Source organism: Copadichromis virginalis, linkage group LG12 (genome assembly GCF_057382275.1).
Source record: "Copadichromis virginalis isolate Kocher_CV1m ecotype Utaka linkage group LG12, C_Virginalis_male_GT1.1, whole genome shotgun sequence".
Lineage (NCBI taxonomy): Eukaryota > Metazoa > Chordata > Actinopteri > Cichliformes > Cichlidae > Copadichromis > Copadichromis virginalis.
In genome coordinates, this window is record NC_140629.1 from 35099491 (window position 1) to 35118494 (window position 19004).

General features: G+C 39.3%; 2 protein-coding genes across 7 annotated transcripts; one reads left to right on the forward strand and one right to left on the reverse strand.

The window, feature by feature from the left end:
* Positions 1-1095: 1095 nt before the first annotated feature.
* LOC146697499 (uncharacterized) lies at positions 1096-7681 on the reverse strand. Its single transcript, XM_085476277.1, has 9 exons — positions 7474-7681; positions 5216-5487; positions 4525-4678; positions 4172-4418; positions 3822-3910; positions 3486-3636; positions 2482-2639; positions 2030-2122; positions 1096-1253 (listed from the first exon to the last, which is right to left on the reverse strand). Exons 1-9 carry the CDS (start codon positions 7554-7556, stop codon positions 1136-1138), a joined length of 1365 nt encoding a protein of 454 aa, XP_085332403.1. The 5' UTR covers positions 7557-7681; the 3' UTR covers positions 1096-1135.
* Positions 2638-17852, forward strand: LOC146697500 (uncharacterized). 6 transcript variants are annotated; one of them, XR_014923406.1, is made up of 7 exons: positions 2638-2700; positions 6080-6134; positions 8126-8265; positions 11395-11524; positions 15204-15278; positions 16299-16418; positions 16828-17852. XR_014923406.1 is itself a non-coding variant. In XM_085476278.1 (2 exons), the coding sequence occupies exons 1-2, from the start codon at positions 16157-16159 to the stop codon at positions 16980-16982; spliced, it is 417 nt and encodes a 138-aa protein (XP_085332404.1). In that variant the 5' UTR covers positions 15288-16156; the 3' UTR covers positions 16983-17852. The 6 variants fall into 6 exon arrangements, 1 of the variants encoding a protein (XP_085332404.1); XR_014923404.1 differs by lacking the exon at positions 11395-11524; XR_014923407.1 differs by lacking the exons at positions 8126-8265; positions 11395-11524.
* The last annotated feature ends 1152 nt before the right edge of the window (positions 17853-19004 follow it).

The window sequence follows — 19004 nt, forward strand, 5'->3', positions numbered from 1 at the left end:
GAAAATAAACAAATTCATAAATACACCGATGTAACAGAAGCAAACATTTGTGCAATGTATGGTTTTACTCATTATATATATATAAGATAACTCAGAACGAGCAGAGCTACTGTAACAGGCTGCCACACACGGGGGGCGCCGGAAGAAATATATTTTCCAGTTTTTTTTTAAAGAACTTTAAATTCTGTTTTATTGTAGTTATGACTGTCTATTTCCATGAAAACTGTGTGTGAATAATAATAAACTCATACTGTGTAAAATTCTCTGGCTTTTGGATCCAGAGTGGTGAATGTAACTGTGAGGGGAGAGTCACCCTCTGCAGGAAAAACACTGTTGAGCCAGTTTATTAAAAACAGATGTCTATGCTATTAATTATGTCTATGTGTGCTGCAGAAAAGCTTGTAAAACCCACAAGTGTATCGGAGCCTCGTGACTTGTATACGTATGTGTGTATGCGTGTGAGTATGGGTATTCCAGATTGGCCTCAACTTCCTGTTTGACCTAAGTCAACAGACTCACACATACAGCTGTAGCACTGCTGCTACGTCATGTTGCATCACTCGCCAACACTCACTGCTGCTGACCGTTCAATGTGCTTTCCTGTGCACTCAGAGTCACCTAGGAATTTTTTTGTAGTGAAATCTGAGGCTGTGTGCATTTTATCCAGTCGTGAAATCGCACTTTGGCGAAAAAAATAAATGGAGGAATGCAGAGGTCGCAGCAAATGTATGCAGGCCAAAATAGCTTAAACAGTGTACACCATGTGAGATTTTTTAAGAGCACAGACAGGTTGTCGTCTGAACTATCAGCTTATGTGGGCTGTCGTACATACATACCAGTATGATTAAAACTTCAACAGTGAGGTTTAATTGCCAGATTTGGATGATGACTATACCGTGCAGATTATGACGCGTGTGGGAATAAAACTTTAATCATTAATAATTCCTGAGACGAACACAAATTTTTAAACGCTGATGTTTTTCTTTATGTGGACATGACCTGACATACAGATGTGGACGTGTTAAATGCTTAAACGTGCTCTCAAGTCAGTATGTTTGTAGACAAATACATCAGCATTTAGAGGAAATGCAGGAACAGAATTCTAGGTTTTTTTATTTTCTTGCTGGATTTGGGTTCAGCAGACTGATGAGGTGGAGGGTCCTGCTTCTGCATGAGTGTCCCGAGAAGCCAGGTCAGATGGGTTAGACCTATCATCAGAGGCTGCGGTCAATGCCTTGTGACAGCCGGGTTTCCTGAGAGATTTATAAAGAAGCATAATGAAACAAAATCCAACCGCACAGTTTCTTTTTTAGCACTTCTAATTCTTAGAGGCACAAAAATATTATTGAGAAATGACATCACAACCAACAACCTAATTAATCTCACACTCCTTTTACTTCTGTTTTTGTCCTCTACCCACTCCAAAATCATACTGAGGATGTTGAACTCCCTAATGCTCCACTTTATTCCCTTTCGTAAGAGTTTTTTCTCAGCAAACGGCTGCCTGCTGATCAATGATGATGAGTCGTCTCTATTTTCTGAGGCGGCTGAGGTCCTTCGACATCTGTCTGACAATGCTCAGGATTTTCTATGAGTTGTGGCTAGTGCTATTCTCTATGTTGTTGCATGCTGTGGGAGCAGGTTCAGTGTCGCAGATACCAAAAAAAGACTCAATAAACTGATTGGCCAGTAATGTTGTGGGGATGGAGCTGGATTCCCTTAAGGTGGTGTTGAATGTTGTCCAAGATAAAGACAATGCTGAATAATACCTCCCACCCACTCCATGACATGTTGGCTAGCCACAGGAGCACATTCAGTGAGAGACTGAGATTACCTAAAAGCACCACTGAACGACCTGTGGCCATCTCCCTGTAATTCAATTCAATTCAATTCAATTTTATTTATATAGCGCCAAATCACAACAAAAGTCGCCTCAAGGCGCTTCATAGATACAACTCCTCCATCTAATACACTGTAAGCCAGTGGCAGCTGGCTGCTGGTGGACTGATGTCCTGCACCAGAGACGTACCTCCATCTGGGTCGAGGTAAGAAGCCAAGATCGCCCGGCCTGTAGCGGCTCAACAAAAACAGTGGATCTGTGCCAAGGTTCAAAGTCTCTGGGCTGAGGACAAATAGAATGACAGGACTGTTGTTATTAATTAACATTTTTTTGCGTGTTATCATTTTCTACTTTACCTTAGCACTTTATCTTTTCTTTTTGAGAAAAAAACATATCATGGTGTTTTTGAAACCAAAACAAAAGTCACAGCAACTAAGCAAAAGCTTATTTATAGAGGCGTACATTGTTTTTTGACTATTTTGAGGCCAACTGGGAGATAATCTGGCTCTCATGGGCCTCAGTCGGGCAAAGATCCAGTTCACTGCTATGAAGAACCTGGCAGCTTTCAGCAGATATCAGGCCACCATTTTCACGACTCATTACACTAACATACACAAACCGGGCAAAGTGTTTCCAAGCACCTGACTGTTCTGGGGCCAGATGTCTGCAGTTTCTGCCCTCGACTGCTCTTCTCTGGGGAATTATAAAGAGCGGACTCTGTTCCATGGGATGTGTTGCTTTCCAGGATCTCACGCAGCTTCTGGATCTTCCCCTGAGCCTCAGAGAATTTCTCTAAGCCCTTCAGAGGACAGAGAACAAAACCATTATCTCGGTGGATGAGACAGTGTACACATTAGCGGGTAAGTCACAAAATAATATTTTGTTCTCATAATACTATAGCGTTAAAAGACAATAAGGCTAATCAGTTAATAGTGTTCACTTCACCCTAGGCCACCTAATGTGAAAGTGTTAGAATTTTGAGTTTCTTTTTGTGTTCAGAAAAAATCAAAGCACTCACCAGTAGTTGGCAAATTACATCTTAGTTAGGTGAAAGATTTATATGAAATCTTGCCTCTTGCAAAACAATAATCAATACAGTGGCTCAAAATTTCACCTAAAATGAATGAGGTTAATGTGAATAGAAGTAAACAAACTTGCAACAAATTACTGAATTTTACTCACATCTGAATCAAAAGATTAGTTCATTATCAGGCATCTGGAGAACTTCAAGACATATTGGGGAGGTCATTTAGCCATTTAAATGAGCTGTGTTGGATCAAGGACATGTCTAAAACCCTCGAGGCCTGAAGTTCCCTGCCCCTAATCTAACGTATCACACACAGAATAACTGTTTCACGATACCATCGTTATTGTTGTGTATGTCTTATGATGCCATTGTATCATTTGTGAATTAACATTTATACCTTCATGCCAGAGTTTTACCTGTTGTGGAATATCTGGATACCTGGTTTCTTGGATGCCTGTCTCAATAGCAGAACATAGGGAGGATTTCCAGCAGTCTTCAATTAATACCAATCAAACTGGACCACCAAGCACAGAACTATCTCCCATACAAACATTATGATATGCTGTGGCTGCAATCAAATGGCTAAAGGCCATAGTTATTGTCAGGCTGTGTTCTTACCATCACAGCAGGTCTCAGAATGTTTGCTGCTTTCTCCATGTCTGCCTTGAGTTGCCTCCTCCTACTCATCTCCTCCTGGAGCTCAGCCTCCAGCTGAGCTGCCTCAGCTTTCTTTTGACTGCACACTTCAGAATCCAAGTTCAGCTGCTGTCTGAAATTATAACACAGAATAAAAGTTGACCCAATGTGGGTGTGGCTCAGTGGTAGAGCATCTGACTGTAGAGAAGCTGTCTCTGTTAAAGTCTCTATTAAAACTTTTGTATGTTGCTACTATCAGGAAGTTAAAAAAATAATCTTGGAGAAACAGAAATAAATAAAAAGTAAAGAAGTAAAGACCTCAGGTCCTGTTTCTTGGCCAGCAAGAGGCTGTAGTTATTCAGCTGAACCTTGAGCTGCTGGCACTTCTTCGACAGGTGATCTTCTTTCTGTAAATCGGGTGATAAATATGGAGACATGAAGAATGAAAACGAGTTATCAGTTAAAATAGTGTTACAATATTTTAAGGCAATACATATCTTCCCACATGCCTCATTCTACATAATAATAAAAAGCAATAAGACTTGTATGTTGCATGTAGCAATGTAACATCAACTTTTTAAACAGAAGGCAGATGTACCAATTCAAGCTACCACAACCTCTAGGAATTACGCAGGCACATTTATGTCCCTTCTATGCAGACATCGTACCTCCTTGAGTTGGATGATGTCCTGGCTAGCTGCGTGGCTGTCCCTCTTCATGTTTTGTACTTCAAGACAGAGTTCACTCTCTTGGCATTGCAGGATGGATTTCTCTTTCAAGAGTTTAATGCTCTCTGCTGTAAGCTCCTTGACTTTTTTAAGCACCTCTGCGTGCTGAATCTTCTCCTCCTCAACAATTGCTGAAACTTTATTTTTGATGGAGCTCCACACTTGTTTCTCACAGTCTTGAAACACTCTGTTGTTGGAGAACAGGGCTCAGTAAGTCGACGCAGCATCCAGAGGGAACAACTCCTCCTGCAGTTATAACTGTAGCTTGAATTTAACTCTGCACTAGACCTTACTTTGCCCCCTGTAAATCCAATTGTTTCTGCAGTCTGGCGATGGCAGCTCCATATTCTTCCCTCGTAGTGTATAGCTGCTTCTCAATAAACTCCACGTAGGCCAGTCGCTGTGTCATCCTCTCCCTCTCCTTCTGCTGCTGGTCCAGCTTCTCCTCTGAGTGGTGGAAAGGAGGTGCAAATGAAAACAGGAAGCTAGAAACATCCCAGTGTAAGCTTCACACAGTCTCAACAACGGTTTTGCAAAAATCATGGTTTGGACACTGTGGTTATGATGTTTTTGCAAATCTCTCAAAAAGGCAGACACAAAATTTAAAACAGCAATTTTAAGGTTCAACCCACAATCAAATTAATATATTTTTCTCCTGGTCTGGCTATAAATGTGCACAGTGGTGCAGCAGCTAGCTCATTAGCACTGTTGCCTCTTAGTGAGAAGGTTCCTGGTTTCAAACTCCCGACTGGCTGGGCCTTGTGTGCTCGTCTTGTACCTGTGTGGGTCCAGCTAATCCACCTTCACCCCACCCCAAAGATACACATCTTAGGTTAACTGCTGATTCTAAATTGGGCATGTGGCATGTGGTGGTGCGTCTCTGTGATGGACTGGCCAACTTCTGCCCCATGTTTAGACCAGCTGACTTAACCGAACACAAGATGATGAAAAATAATAAATGATCTGACTCAGCGTCTATCTCACTTTGCAACGTGCTCTTTGACTTGAGTCTGTCCACTTCCTTCTGTAGCTCCTCCTTCTGCTGGTTGAGATGCAGCTTGAGCTCATCGGTTTCCTTTTTGTCAGCTTGCTGCTGATGCTCCAACACCTTACTCAGCTCCACAACCTTTTTCTCTACTGCATTTGAGGAGTCTGTCAGGTAATTACATATATCGTCCCTGTCCCTCCCCATTGCTCCATACCAAATTCTGAGGTCATCTATCAGTTTCTTCAGCTCGTCACATCTGAGCTGACACCTGCAGTACAAAAAAGGACATATGGGTTTAGAATTTATGAATCTAATATGAGATGCTGAGCTGAAACTGCTGTAGCTGGTACATCAGAATAGTGAAAAAGGAAGTTTTAAGATTTTATAATTGAGGAAGAAATAAATTTACTTGGTCCTTACAGAGGGGTGAGGTGAGGTTGACAGGTTAAGGAGGTGAGTTGAGCCTAGAGTCTGAAAGATGGTTATCTTTTTGCCATTGTAACTTTTGCTGAACAGATAACCTGGTCCAGATCATGTCATGTTCAGAGTTTTGCTTTAAAATCATCTGGAAGCGCCACGTTTTCACTAACTCTTTTATTTACAGTATAGAGATATAGAGTCTCTGCTGATGGACTGCATTTATAGCAAATGTAGCTGTTAAGTTTTGTTGTTGTGAAATATGTGTTGTATTGTCATTGGAATTTGCATGTAGGTCTAATCATATTCAGATGGTGATACAGAAAAATTTCTTGTTATTTTATGCATAAATGCTATGTCATTGCCACACTGAAGAAAGTTTCAAGTTCTTGACTCTGATTCTGAAAAAGGATTGTAATGTTGCTTCCTTTTTTACACCTGAGGTAAAGATCATAAGGAAACTACGGGCTCAGATTCAGACGGAGGATTCAAACCCAGGTCAGCTAAAGTTATTCTTCTATATTTTACAGTAAATAGAATTTTTAGCTTTCATAATTAAATTATGGATTTGAGGCTGTTTGTTGTCACTATTTAATTTAATTTAATGTCTTTCAGATTTTTTTAAAATCACATGTAAGAAGAATTGCATAGCAGTTAGGCACCATGTTATTAGTAGCTGGTACTGTAGAAACCTTCAAGATAAAAACAGTCAGTCACAACATAGCTGCCATTTGATCCAAAAGCTGATGAAGCACACACAGATACATGTAACCTATGAAGCTGTTCTATAATCACGTGTTTAAAAGTTTTGGGACATTTTTGGTGGTGGTCAGAGGGCCCGGTGGCGCCTGTGTCCGGCAGCCTCGCCTCTGTCAGTGCGCCCCAGGGCAGCTGTGGCTACAATGTAGCTTGCTATCGCCAGTGTGTGAATGTGTGTGTGAATGGGTGAATGACTGAATGTAGTGTGAAGCGCTTTGGGGTCCTATGGACTAGAAAAGCGCTATACAAATGCAGGCCATTTACCATTTTTGTGTTATGTTAAAAGTCGTTTACCCAACAAGTCAAGTCAAGTCAAGTCAAGTTTATTTATAGAGCACATTTAAAAACAACCAAGGCTGACCAAAGTGCTGTACAGTAAATACAGATAAAAATACAATAGAACACAATTTCGTAATAACACCTCGCTGATAAAAATAAAATAAAATATATAAAACAAATAAATTAAACCTTTCTAAAAGCCAATGAAAAGAGGTGAGTTTTAAGAGCGGTTTTAAAAGTTTCTAGGCTTTTGGAGAGTCTGACGTGAGGAGGTAAACTGTTCCACAGTCTGGGTGCAGCCACAGCAAACGCCCTCTCTCCCTTTGTCTTTAATTTATACCTGGGAACATCTAAAAGCATCAGGTCGGCTGACCTCAAAGATCTCCTGGGGCGATAAGTACTGAGGAGTTCTGACAGGTAAGAAGGTGCAGTGCCATTTAAAACCTTAAAAGCCAGCAATAAGATTTTAAAATCAATCCTAAAGGCAACTGGGAGCCAGTGGAGAGAGCAGAGAACCGGAGTGATGTGGTCTCTTTTTTTTGAACCGGTCAACAGGCGAGCGGCAGCGTTCTGCACCAGTTGAAGGCGATGTAGACAGGAACGATCTAGGCCAGCATAGAGGGAATTGCAGTAGTCTAGCCGTGAAGTAATAAAAGCATGGACCACTCTTTCTAGATCGTTCCTGCAAAGGTGAGACTTGACTTTGGCTAAAATCCGCAAATGATAAAAAGATCCCTTAACTACAGAGCTGATTTGTTTATCAACAGAGGAGCAGCAACATAGAGCAATGGTTTCTTACCTTTCCAGCTCCTTATCTAAGAACTGAATTTGTGTCAAATATAAAGCCTTGTCTCTGTCAGCAGGAACTGTCTCATCTGCCATAGTTGCTGATTTTTCCGCCTTTTTTACGATAAACTTGTTGGTGCTGTGTTTTATCTCCACTCCTTTAACAGCACATTTTCAAATAGCACAGAGAAACGATGTTAGTTGTTGCCAGGATACGCTGCATTCAGGGACCGCTTGAAATATTCAGCGCTTGATGTATTTGCTCTAAATGCAAATGTATATATAGTCTGCTGGTTGTTATGGTTCATTTAAGACTTCAGTTTGTTTTTCGTTTGTTTATTTGCAAAGTTGATTTTCAGTTTACAAATTTAGTAGTCACATTAATGAGATTAATGAATTATCTGAAAGGAAATCTAGCAATTCTAGCAACAATGCCCAGTTATACAGTTATTGTGATAATAATAACTGATTTATTTTATATATTATATTTTAGTTTGTTTTTTTAGTTTAGTTTAGTCATTTATATCATTGTTTATATGTATTGGGATTATCCTGAAGCACCTAATTACTAATTGCATGGTTTTATAGACACTTATAATCACTGTAACTGATAACTGTTTACTGCCCTTAGTTTTCATGCTCCTGAGCTTCTTATCTGTCTACAGAGCCACCTTGCACATGCAGAGGAAACACAGCACCTCTCAAGCTGCAGAGCTGTACATGCTTGTCTGTTGGCTGACAGTCAGTCTGCTCTGGGTTTGATCGCATTACTCCCCATGACAAAAGCTCAGTACTGCTTTGTGAGGTAAAGAACACAAATGCATGGTCTCTGACTATCAACAGGCTTACATTTGTGGGCTTTTAAAGCGTAACTACACCTTCAAATTATGCAGTCACAGCAGATGCATCGCAACAGAGGAAGGAGTTATGAACACTTCACTGCCACTGAATATGTGTGTATATAATTTAGCCTTGACAGTTTTACTGCATTGTTCACCTTTTGTACAGAGAGCAGAGGTTGATGAAAGGTTACATGAAGACTTCAGAAGTTTTTATCAGTCAGTAGATTTTTTTTTCTTTCCTCTTCTTCAGTTCTGACAAAATCCCTCAACACAAAAGACGCACCATGAGAGTCGTCCAACCCACGGATCTATTGATACCTGCAAATAGAGGTGCTCCCTGAACATGTGGCTGCCAAACCAAAATGTTTCTCTAATTACTCTGTTTGGTCTCAAACAGACACACAAAGTTCACAAAATCAAGTTGATCTCAATGACTCATTTACTTTGTTCTTTTTTTCATATCACTTGTTTGAATTTGTGACTTTGATTCAGTTTAATTTCTTTCATTTCTTGGTTTCGGGTTATGTTTCCAGTGTAGTTTTTATTGTTTGAAAATATTTAGTCTTCATTTAGTTTTTTGAAGTTGACTCGCAAGCTTGTAGACATCCGAAGTCAAAATTAACAAATACTAAAACTTAGGGTATTTGATTTTTTGGGTGATATGATTTTGTTTTAGTTAGGTTTACAAAATTATTTCAGTTGGTAAACTATAATAACCTTGATCCTTGGTCTTTTGCAGGAAACAGTAGGCGTACATTTTAAAAAGTGAATGTGATGTTTACAAGTTTCTATGTAACGAAGCGTGAAGTCTCATAAAAATCCTAATATGAAGACTACTACTTACTACTTAATTAAATAACAGACCTCAGTAGCTATGTTACAATATGACAACCACAGCTGGGCAAACTAATTATATCTAATTATATTATTTAGAACTAATTATGTGTTTTCAGTTTCTGAAGATTGAGCACGATCTTTCTTTTGGCACAAAGTAAAAATATCAATTCCAATATTCAGTCAGACCTTATAAAAGTAAAATGTTTGGTTAGCTGCGTGTGACTCGAACAGAGTTCAAACCCAGCATACACCTGTGTTTGCATACCTTCAGGTACAATCAATCATAATCATTGCTGAGGTTTCTCCTATGCACATTGTCATAACCTGTGAAGTGTCCTGCACGCTACCTCCACCACCCACAGATATTCAGCCCGAGGCCGGCATACTGTAACTCAGCTGTCTCTGTGTTATTGTCTGTTTTTCTCTGTTGCATCGGCCCCTGGGAGGACGATGCTCTCAAAATAAAATAATGTGCTCTTTGCACGAAAAGTGAGATGGATATGTTTCCTCACTGGGAAAGGATTAGATGGTGGAAGACATGAGCAGAGAGACAAAACAGCTTGTGGTGGAAAGTGAGGGTGTGGAGGTTAAGACATTCAGCTCTCACGACACGAGTCGTGAGTTCATTTTCTAAAAATATATTTTCCTTTTGTGAAAAACTACAACTCTAGCACTAAGATATTTCATAGAAACTTTAGACAAATTAAACTCTCAGAAAAGGTTCATTCTTTTTTTTTTCCAATGAATTATAAGTTATCAATTATTCCAGCAAGATGCAAAAAACTTTTTGAGTTCTTCCTCTTGGCAAATAATCACTGATTATTTGCATATTAAATTTAATGTGAGTCGAGCAAACACGCACGTACAGAAAACATACAAAAATCTTCATTATCCTTGCATGTAATGCCTTGTCATATCTCACAATATTAAAACCTTTAGCCAGGACTGTCTGCAGTGACAGTTATGTCTCCATGTTTATGCAAAGATTTTTTGTTTTCTGGTATTTGCTGGTCCCAAACCATCTTTGGCTACAACAGCCAGCTTTATACCTCTCTCCTTGTCCTTTGATTACCAATATTTTAATTCTTGACTACTCCTGAACTTTGCCACAGTAAGAGCACCTAAACCTTAACCCTGTCCTATTAACATTAGAGTTTGTGTCCTAGTTGCAGCAACAACAGATAAAAAGAATGAGAGACGAGAACGTGATCTGCTGCAGGCCTCGGGCTGCTGAGCACGGGAGAGGCACACATCGAAATAGCTGCTTAAACAATGTTTTTACCAATCTGTGTGTGAATATGCTACCTGTTTGTTTCCCAGTTGTCATGGCAGCCGGTAATTAAACCTAAAAGCACACCAAGTGTTGCTGAACACAGCAATCAGCTTCTGCTCCTCCTCCAGTTAGTCTCATATTTTGTGTTGACTGGCTGACAATATCACAAAGAGATTTAAAGACATGAAGCGCATGAGACTGGCTCATTTGCTTGCTGTAGTAACACAGTTTTACCTGGCAACAGATGGAAAGTCAGCGCCATCAAACATTTACGTTTTCAGTTTAATTTTCCTTTAGTCAGTAAATCCAATCACACTGCTCTAAAGCATGAGGCCATGGGTATCTAACTCTCTAAAGTAGAATTTTATTAAATTACTTTAAACGAAAAAACCTTTAGGAATTGTTCTAGAGGATTGTGGTGGATGTTTGCAAATTTAAAGAGTGGCAGGTGGTGGCGGTGGTGGAGGTGGAGCATTCATCAGTTGTCATAACACCATAAAGTCAAATACGGACAGGCTGTTCAATTGAAACCCAGTGTGCTCGCTGATAAATTCCACTTGGTGCTGCGATTATTATTATTAGCCTTTAAATTACAGGTTGTGCTTTTGGAACAAATATAAACGGATACCTTTTAACTGCCATGACAAAGAAGAACAAAACCTTTAGAAACCACTTACCAACTCAAATTACACCTGACCTTTACCATTTACAACATCCTGAATGCCACTGATGTTGTTAGGATACTAGAATGCTGCTCGCTTATCTCAGCTCAGAAACATTTAGATGTTCCCACAATAATTACAATATTTTCAAGTTATTCACTGCAGGAAAATGTTGTAAATAGAGGTGCACTCTGTAAAGTACATGTAAAGTAGGCCCTTGCATGAATGTAATGCAGTTGCATCTCTCACATGCCCTGCTTATAAAAAGGACGCAATGTTTACAGATGTTGCCTAATCACACCACAGTAATAATGTTGCAGTTATCTTTGTGAGGACCAGTTGGGTTCAGACCACGGCCATCAAACAGACCCCGGGACCAAAGTTGACCTGGCAAAGACTCCAATCTGGCCCACTCACATTTCCAGCTTTGGAAAATGTAAAGGAGTAAAGGTATAAATCTTGGAATTTTAACTGTATTTGCATATGATTTATAAAGTTTCCTACCGAAAAAGACCTCCTTCGTGGCCATGCATATCACACCAACGTAATTAAGTAGCAGATAAACAACTGGGCAATGAGAAACAGAACTTTTAAATTGAATTTACACATTTATCATGCAGAAACACTGAGGTGTACCATACTGTAAGATATCTCAGGGACTAAATGCATAGTTAAACTTCTTTACATTTACAGAAAGGAGAGTTTCACTGGTCCAGCCCCCCTTAAGATCAAAGTAGGCTGTGTGTTCTTTTTAATTATTATTTTTTTGGATGCCTCTCTTTGTTTTACATGGCTTCAGTGGTCTGAGGGATAAAACTTAGCTCAAATTGGTTAGGTAAATTGGTTAGGCTGCGAGTTTGGCACTAAATTGAGAGGGTTTCATTTAGAGGAGGTAGAAATGTTCTGATATTCAAACCATAATCTTGTTGGATGAAGTTATTATCCACCTACATTTTAAACCAATTATAAGAAGAGTTGGAACGAGGCCCATTTCACAATTTAGATGAATTGAAACTGGAATTTCCCTCTTTCGAAACAAAAGCTAAATAATGAAGCTGAATTCTTTGGGCAGGGTGTTAGCTCCTGTGATTACTGCTCAGGGAAATATTTGTCTGTAGCATTAGGCTGTAATAACTTTGATTTTCAAGCGCTAACCTGCCTTAACCTTTTGTTTCCTGCAGCCCAAAGGCCGAGCCTTTTCCTCTCAGGTATGAACCAGGAGATAGGTATTCCGTCTCCATGCCAGTACAAACGATGTGTAGCTGAGTCTGAAGCATCAAACAGCATTAGGGCTGCTGACAAACATGGAGGATTAAAATAAGAATGAAGGGGAGGAAGTATTGGTTGTCTGTGCCAATCGCATCCCCTCTGATACACAAAGACTTTCTGGTAATCCCACCGCACCAGGATCCCTTTTCCTAGATAAACCACCTGAATGGAGTGGAATCTTTGGAATGCGTGCCTGTGTGTTCCTGCGCTGAAGAATATGCTATTAGGCAACTGAGTTTTAGTATTCACTAGTAAGCGTGCTTTATCATAAAAATGATGTATTTGTGGTAAAGGATGTGAGGCATTAAATCTCCTCCGGTGGGTTTAGCCTTGAGGGCAAGAGCATTTGAGCGTACGATGGGGGCATCTCCTACACGTCATCCTTCTTTTGCATTTTAGTGTTACAAAGTTAGATGGAAAAACGAACGCAGTTTTTACCAGAACTTGTTTGGTTTCTTTTAAGCAGAAAGCTCCTTGAATCACGACACTTTCAGTAATTTGAAAAAACAAAACAAACAAACCCGACAAACAACGAATGAATAAATTTATGCCTTGTTAGATGCTGGGTTATGATAAAGATCCCATTTTCTAAATTGTTTAATCCTGCTGTGTGTCACAATTCTATTACTTTTAAATCAAAATTATTGTGGCTCTGTCCCTTTAGTTTATTTCTTTTAAACTTCAAATACAAATAAATCACATTTTGCCCTTTTTCAGACAACAAAAAAGCCATGATATAACATAAGAAACAGAACATGAATACAGAACTATAGAAAGTCCAATTTAATGTGATTTTATATTATTGTAGATTCAGACCCAGGTCTTCATATAGTTTGTACAGTTCATACAGTCTGTAGTTTTCCGTGCCATTTATAATATTGGTTTCTGCTTTTCTCTTTGTTTTATACCCACATGTAATTTTCCAAAACATGTAACTAAGGAGTCTTTGCAATTAACATTAATTTACCATTACCATTACCACCACCCATTTACCGTTTCTGAGTAAGGTTTCTCTAAAAGTTTATATCTGAACTAGGAGAACGCGATGATTAACATTCACGTTGAAATGTGTTACATCTCTAAGGAAAGTGTTTTCAAGAGAAAGAGAACAAGCTGCCTATAATAATATATCACAACCTCAAGTTATTCATGTCCAGCTATTAACAAATCAATGCCTATTGTCAATTATGTTTCAACATCTAGCATGCTAGCCTCATTGGATTTTTTCTGTACAAAGTACACTTTAAAAAAAAACCTAAGAAAATAAAATGTATATACACAAAGTGTAGTAGGCTACTAGTCGCTTAAAAGTAAATACTGTCCAGAGTTGACCTGCTTTGGTGGAGGTTTGTGTTTTCAGAGTGCTTCTTGTTTTTAGGAAAACACTAAATTTGCCACAGTAGTGTGTGTTCACACAACTGTGTGACGTGTGAACCATTCACCGTAGAATGTTTTACCTGCTATATTATGTGAACAAAAGAGTGACGTTAATGCTTCCAAAGCACAACGCGTGCACATGAGCTTTGTCTTACGCTACGTTCCTGCGCACACTAAACAATGCTGATGACAAAAGCTGTTACGTTTTATTTTTTTATCTACCTATACAGGTGCTGGTTTTATTACAGTGTTTATTGTAAAATAATATTTATAAATGTATTTTTATATTATTTTACCCTAATGTTAACAGTCATTGAACAGTTGTGGTCTGTGGGATCAGCTGAGTGTGTTAACATCTTACATCTTTGTTGCTTTTTATTGTCAGTCTAAAATTGATGCAACTAACTGCAACCACAGCAAAAGGATTTCAACAGTATTTTTCTTCTTTTGTCTTTTATATCCTTTTCACTTTCTTTGTGGATCAAACATGAGCTTTGGGTGGGGACAGAAAGATTACATGAGTCTTAATATAAATAGGCTAAAGGACAATACTTGAGTGAAATATTTGTTCCCTTTGGTCAGGGCTTGAACCACTGACACTCCCTAAGTGAATCACAGCTTACGCTCACGTGCTCCTCGGATTTACCCTTTTTCCAAGCTTGGAAAATATTTCTTCTGATTGCATAGCGTGTTCTCGAGATTTTAAAACTGGAAAGTTGAAACAACGGATGCTACTGAGGATGCGTTGACCACACATTGATTTTGACTTGACATACTAAACCCAAACTAGATATAATTAACATACTAAATAAACAGATTAAAACTCCAATAAATGCTCCAAAATATGAGATTGATTATGTGTCATGGTTTGAGTAATTTTAAGAATTTATGATATAAAATGTTCATTTAAAATTGTGATTAGTTCAAAATGAGCGATTAGTTCAAAACCATAACAGTAACATCAAAACATGTTTTTGTTTAACTACAGCTTATCAAAAGAACCCGACAGAAGACCAGCACATCTAATACATGTCAACTGCAAATACAAAGTCATCACTTAAGAGCCTTTGCGAATGTGTTTGATTCATCATAATACAGAACACAGTAATCAATACAATCTTGACTGGAGAAGCAGATAAATAAGAACATATGGATTATGAAATGTTTGAAGGATTTGAGGCTCTGTGAGGCAACTTGAGATTTAACTGTTTGCGAGTTTTAACAGCACACAAAGAAGCTGTAAATGAAGAGAAAAGCAAAAAGTCTGTCTTTCTTACAACAGCCTTTCAAGTGCATGCGACTTATAATGTCAAAATTAGTGGAATCACTGCATGACAGTCGGTGTCCACTCACTGCCTGTTGCATGCAGCACTTTGGGATAAATGACTCTGCAGCTTTACTGTAATGCATTTGATGATATATTGTGTGTCGCGTGCAAAAATACAGACAAGAAGCTAATCAAAGCACCCTGAATACATTCCAGAAATTTCAGCAAATTTCTGTGGTCAAAGCCTGAGGAGAGAGGGAAGACACAAGTTCAGCCCACACGCAAGGAGAGGTGAGGAAACCTGTAGCTTTACTCTTTGAGCTCTAGAATTGTGTGCTTGTCTACTGTGCATCTTTTTTCTGTGGCATTCACCTTTATTGCAGAGGCTGACCATAAAACATGACTTGAATGTACTTTTATTTGATAAAAATCAGTTAGTTGGAGCTCCAGAAGATGTTTTGCTCGTGCTGCCGAAGGAACATATCCGCCAGTGATGATATGTAAAAACCAAAGATAAAAATCCTTCTGAAAAATAAAGCTCCTTCTAAGGAATTGTGGCGTTATACGTGGACCTGTTGAGTCCGTGAGTAAAAATGTTCCGTGTGTAAGGCCCCAGTCAAATGTATTATCAACAAGACACTGTTAGACACATTTCATTAAACTTCATGGCAGAATGGTGATGATGGAGAGTATTTAACTGAGCCAGCAATCCTCAACTTTGCCTTCTGACTTGAGGTGGTAATGCAGCTGCACCATGGATTTTTCCTACAGCAGGGATTTGTAGGGAGGAGGAGGCAGAAAAGCTTCCTTGGGGGGGAAAGGAGTTTGCGTGCATCCAAAAATAATCTTAACTCCTAACAACAATAATTCCCGAGGTGGGTGGCGTCCAACTGGCCAAAGGCAGACTGACAACACCTACTCTGCACATATTTAAAGAGTGTGTGCTTCAAACTCAGACCTAGAACCAGACTGGTGATGAAGATAGATAGGGCAAAACAGATGCATATGCTGCGTGCAAAAACTATCTGAAGTCTGACAAAGAGAAGCAGGAGCTGTTTATAATAGAGACTTCCTGATAATAATATAAAGGTATTAAGATCAGAATACCAAAGCACAGAGAAGCTGAAACATAAGACTAGCAGGACAAAGAAGAAGCTTAAGGGTCGACAATGCCTTTCTCTTCCTGCTGCAAACCTGTGCCTGTTGCCCTGGGGCCTCTGGAAGAATCCAGTACCCTGACAACATCCTACTCTTCTTCTCCACCTCCCTCTCCAACTCGGTTTCGCCGTCCCCGTCGGGTCCTGTATCCAGCCTTTCAGAGCAGGAGGCCCCCACTCAGGGAAGCTCCTGACAAGGCCTGTCGCTGTCTTCTGTTCCTGTCTGTGCTCGTCTTCCTGCAGATCTACACAGAGGAGCCACACACCTGCACAGGTTAGTTTGAGTACACTGACACGCACTGATAAATGAATCATTACATTAATGTCTTTATCTTTCAGAAGTCACTACAAAGTCTCCTTTATGACTGAATTTGATGCAGATCAGTAAAAATTAGTGTAGAGCACTTACTCGTGTCTGGGCGAAGGGTCGTTATGGGTTTATGGCTAAATGGCTATTTTATACAAGATGTCCATACATGTTTTAACCACAAATAAGGGGAATTTAAATAGGCATTTATAGAAAGTGTTGAACTTTAGTTGAACTTTGTTCTTTGAATTTGAATTTAAAATTGTCATTCTGTGGATTCACAAGATATTGGCAAATACACTGTTCATTTTTTGATCAATAATTAAGTGTTAACATACAATACTCTCTTTATATGAAATAAAAACTTATTTTACAGTAATTGAGAGCCAATGCCCAGATCCAGCAGTGTGTCAACTTGAGGCTGGTGATGGGAGCCTAGGCACATCCCAAGGATGGACAGGGGAGGAGCCCTGGAGGATTCAAACAGTGGATCGAGGATCAGAGACACAGGTGGAGTGTGTGGTGGCATGATGGAGGACAAAGTCACTAAATGCGAACAGAGTGAATGAGAAAAGGGTAAAAGAGAGGAATAGCCACACAGACAAGGTTAAGTTCGAATACTGTGTGGAGATGGTTTCCTCTTGAAAACATTTCTACATGCTAGTTTGATTGGGGATGGATAGTGGTGGTTTCCAAAGAATGTGCTCCACCTGTTCTGTCACCGCCACTGAGATGACACTCCAGCTCGACAACAGCAGTTATGTGGGACAGTGAAACGTGGATGAGTACAGTCAAAACTGATAAGAAGGGTAATATTTTCCACTGAAGATGTGTCAGGCAGATCTCAAAGTTAAACTGGTGTGACCACATTACAAACAAGGAAATGTGGAGAAGGACGAAAGCATGAAACAGATGTCACCAGAAGAGAAACAGAAATGAGAAAGGCCTAAGCTTACATGGTGTACAATGTGGCACAAAGACTTGAAGCAAATCAGTAGTGCCCGGCAAAGACACAGGATGACCTATTGTAAATAATAATGTTCAGTCAAAGGCTTACATTTTAACATTTCAAATAATTGTAACTATTTTGTGAATATTTCTGTCTGAGTGTGTAACCCTGTGGTAAAAAGTACGTATTTATTCAGAGAGTGTATTTTTATATAGCAGCACCATCCGTAATTTGTTTGCTACACTCATTTTAACACGCATCATCTGCTTTTTTAAAATAAAGAATAAATTGTTTATGCAAATGCCTCCATAAATACGACCATGCCTTACAGTACCTTTTTCCGTTAGTGTTATGCTTAAAAGATAATGTATTTTTTACTCAATGCATGTGACTAAAAGTATGTGAGTGCTTGTTTCACCACTGGTGTGCAGTAAAAACTCTTTGTATGATGACATGTTTCTGGTTTGACCTGTTCTCTGCTCCGAAACTGATCATTGTTGCAAGAGGCATTTTCAAACCAATCTTCACTCTAACTGCTATGTGAGGTAAACTGAGCAATGCCTGTGTGGGTGTTTACTGTGAGCACAGGGGTCTTTGAGTCACTGACTCATGGGTAATCCCTCAATCAGCCCACGCAGGCTGCTATAACAAACACACACAAGTCTGAGACTGTCAGGTGGAATACGCGACTGGCTGGTATCACTGTGAGAAAGTAGATGTGTTGGCACATGCCCGGTATGTCTACTTGTGTTGAGTTGTAACACCAGCTGATTTCTCTGATACAGTGTTGATGTCGTTATATATAATTTATATTCTGCATTAACTTGGATTACCTTTTGAACTTTAGACTGGAAGATTATGCTACAAAAACGAAAACTGACCAGTGGCACAGAGAAAACTGCTAAAATTAAATAAAATAAAGAGCGTAAATGCAAATATTTGTACAAAGCTTTGTGCAAAAAGCAGTTTTAAAATCGTAATTGGTGTGAATGTGTGTGTGAATGGGTGGATGACTGAATGTAGTGTAAAGCTCTTTGGGGTCCACAGGGACTAAGTAAAGCGCTATACAAATACAGACCATTTACCATTTAATTAAAGCAAATGTGTTATGTTTAATCATTTAGCTTAAAAAAGGTAATGAATTGTAATTTCATGATATTAAACTTCTTTCCAAGAGGAGATTCTATGTGACTGGGGAAATTAATGATAACTTAACAGCACAAATAACACGAAAACCATCATAAACCGTCACATTCAGTCTAGACATTCAAAACATTAGTAGTCAGAAGAAACGGCCTCAAGAAACGACAGAAAGAAGACATCTGCCTCAAGAAGATGATGTCAGTATGGACTCGTAATATTTAGCATTTGTGTCTTGCTGTTTTACATGTCTCTGCATATGATCTCATAAAATTAGTGAGTGCATGAGCTCATCGTGTCATTCAGCAATATGAGCATGTGCATCACCTCACGTCAGCAGGTCAACACACTGTCGGTTTGGAGTAGCAGATCGTGGAGCATGTATACCAGTGCACAAATGCATTTATAACCCCCTGCAGCTAATAATCGCATCAAGTCTGTGCTGCAGGTCTACCCCAGTCTGC

Excerpts from the sequence above, each read along its gene's own strand:
- LOC146697499 (XM_085476277.1), bottom strand. The coding sequence starts at position 7,556 with ATGGCAGATGAGACAGTTCCTGCTGACAGAGACAAGGCTTTATATTTG. Across the intron at positions 2,640-3,485 it reads TTCTGAGACCTGCTGTGATG|GGCTTAGAGAAATTCTCTGA; the intron begins GTAAGAACACAG and ends TGTCCTCTGAAG. Across the intron at positions 2,123-2,481 it reads TCTGGCCCCAGAACAGTCAG|CCCAGAGACTTTGAACCTTG; the intron begins GTGCTTGGAAAC and ends ATTTGTCCTCAG.
- LOC146697500 (XM_085476278.1), top strand. The coding sequence starts at position 16,157 with ATGCCTTTCTCTTCCTGCTGCAAACCTGTGCCTGTTGCCCTGGGGCCT. Across the intron at positions 16,419-16,827 it reads GGAGCCACACACCTGCACAG|TAATTGAGAGCCAATGCCCA; the intron begins GTTAGTTTGAGT and ends CTTATTTTACAG.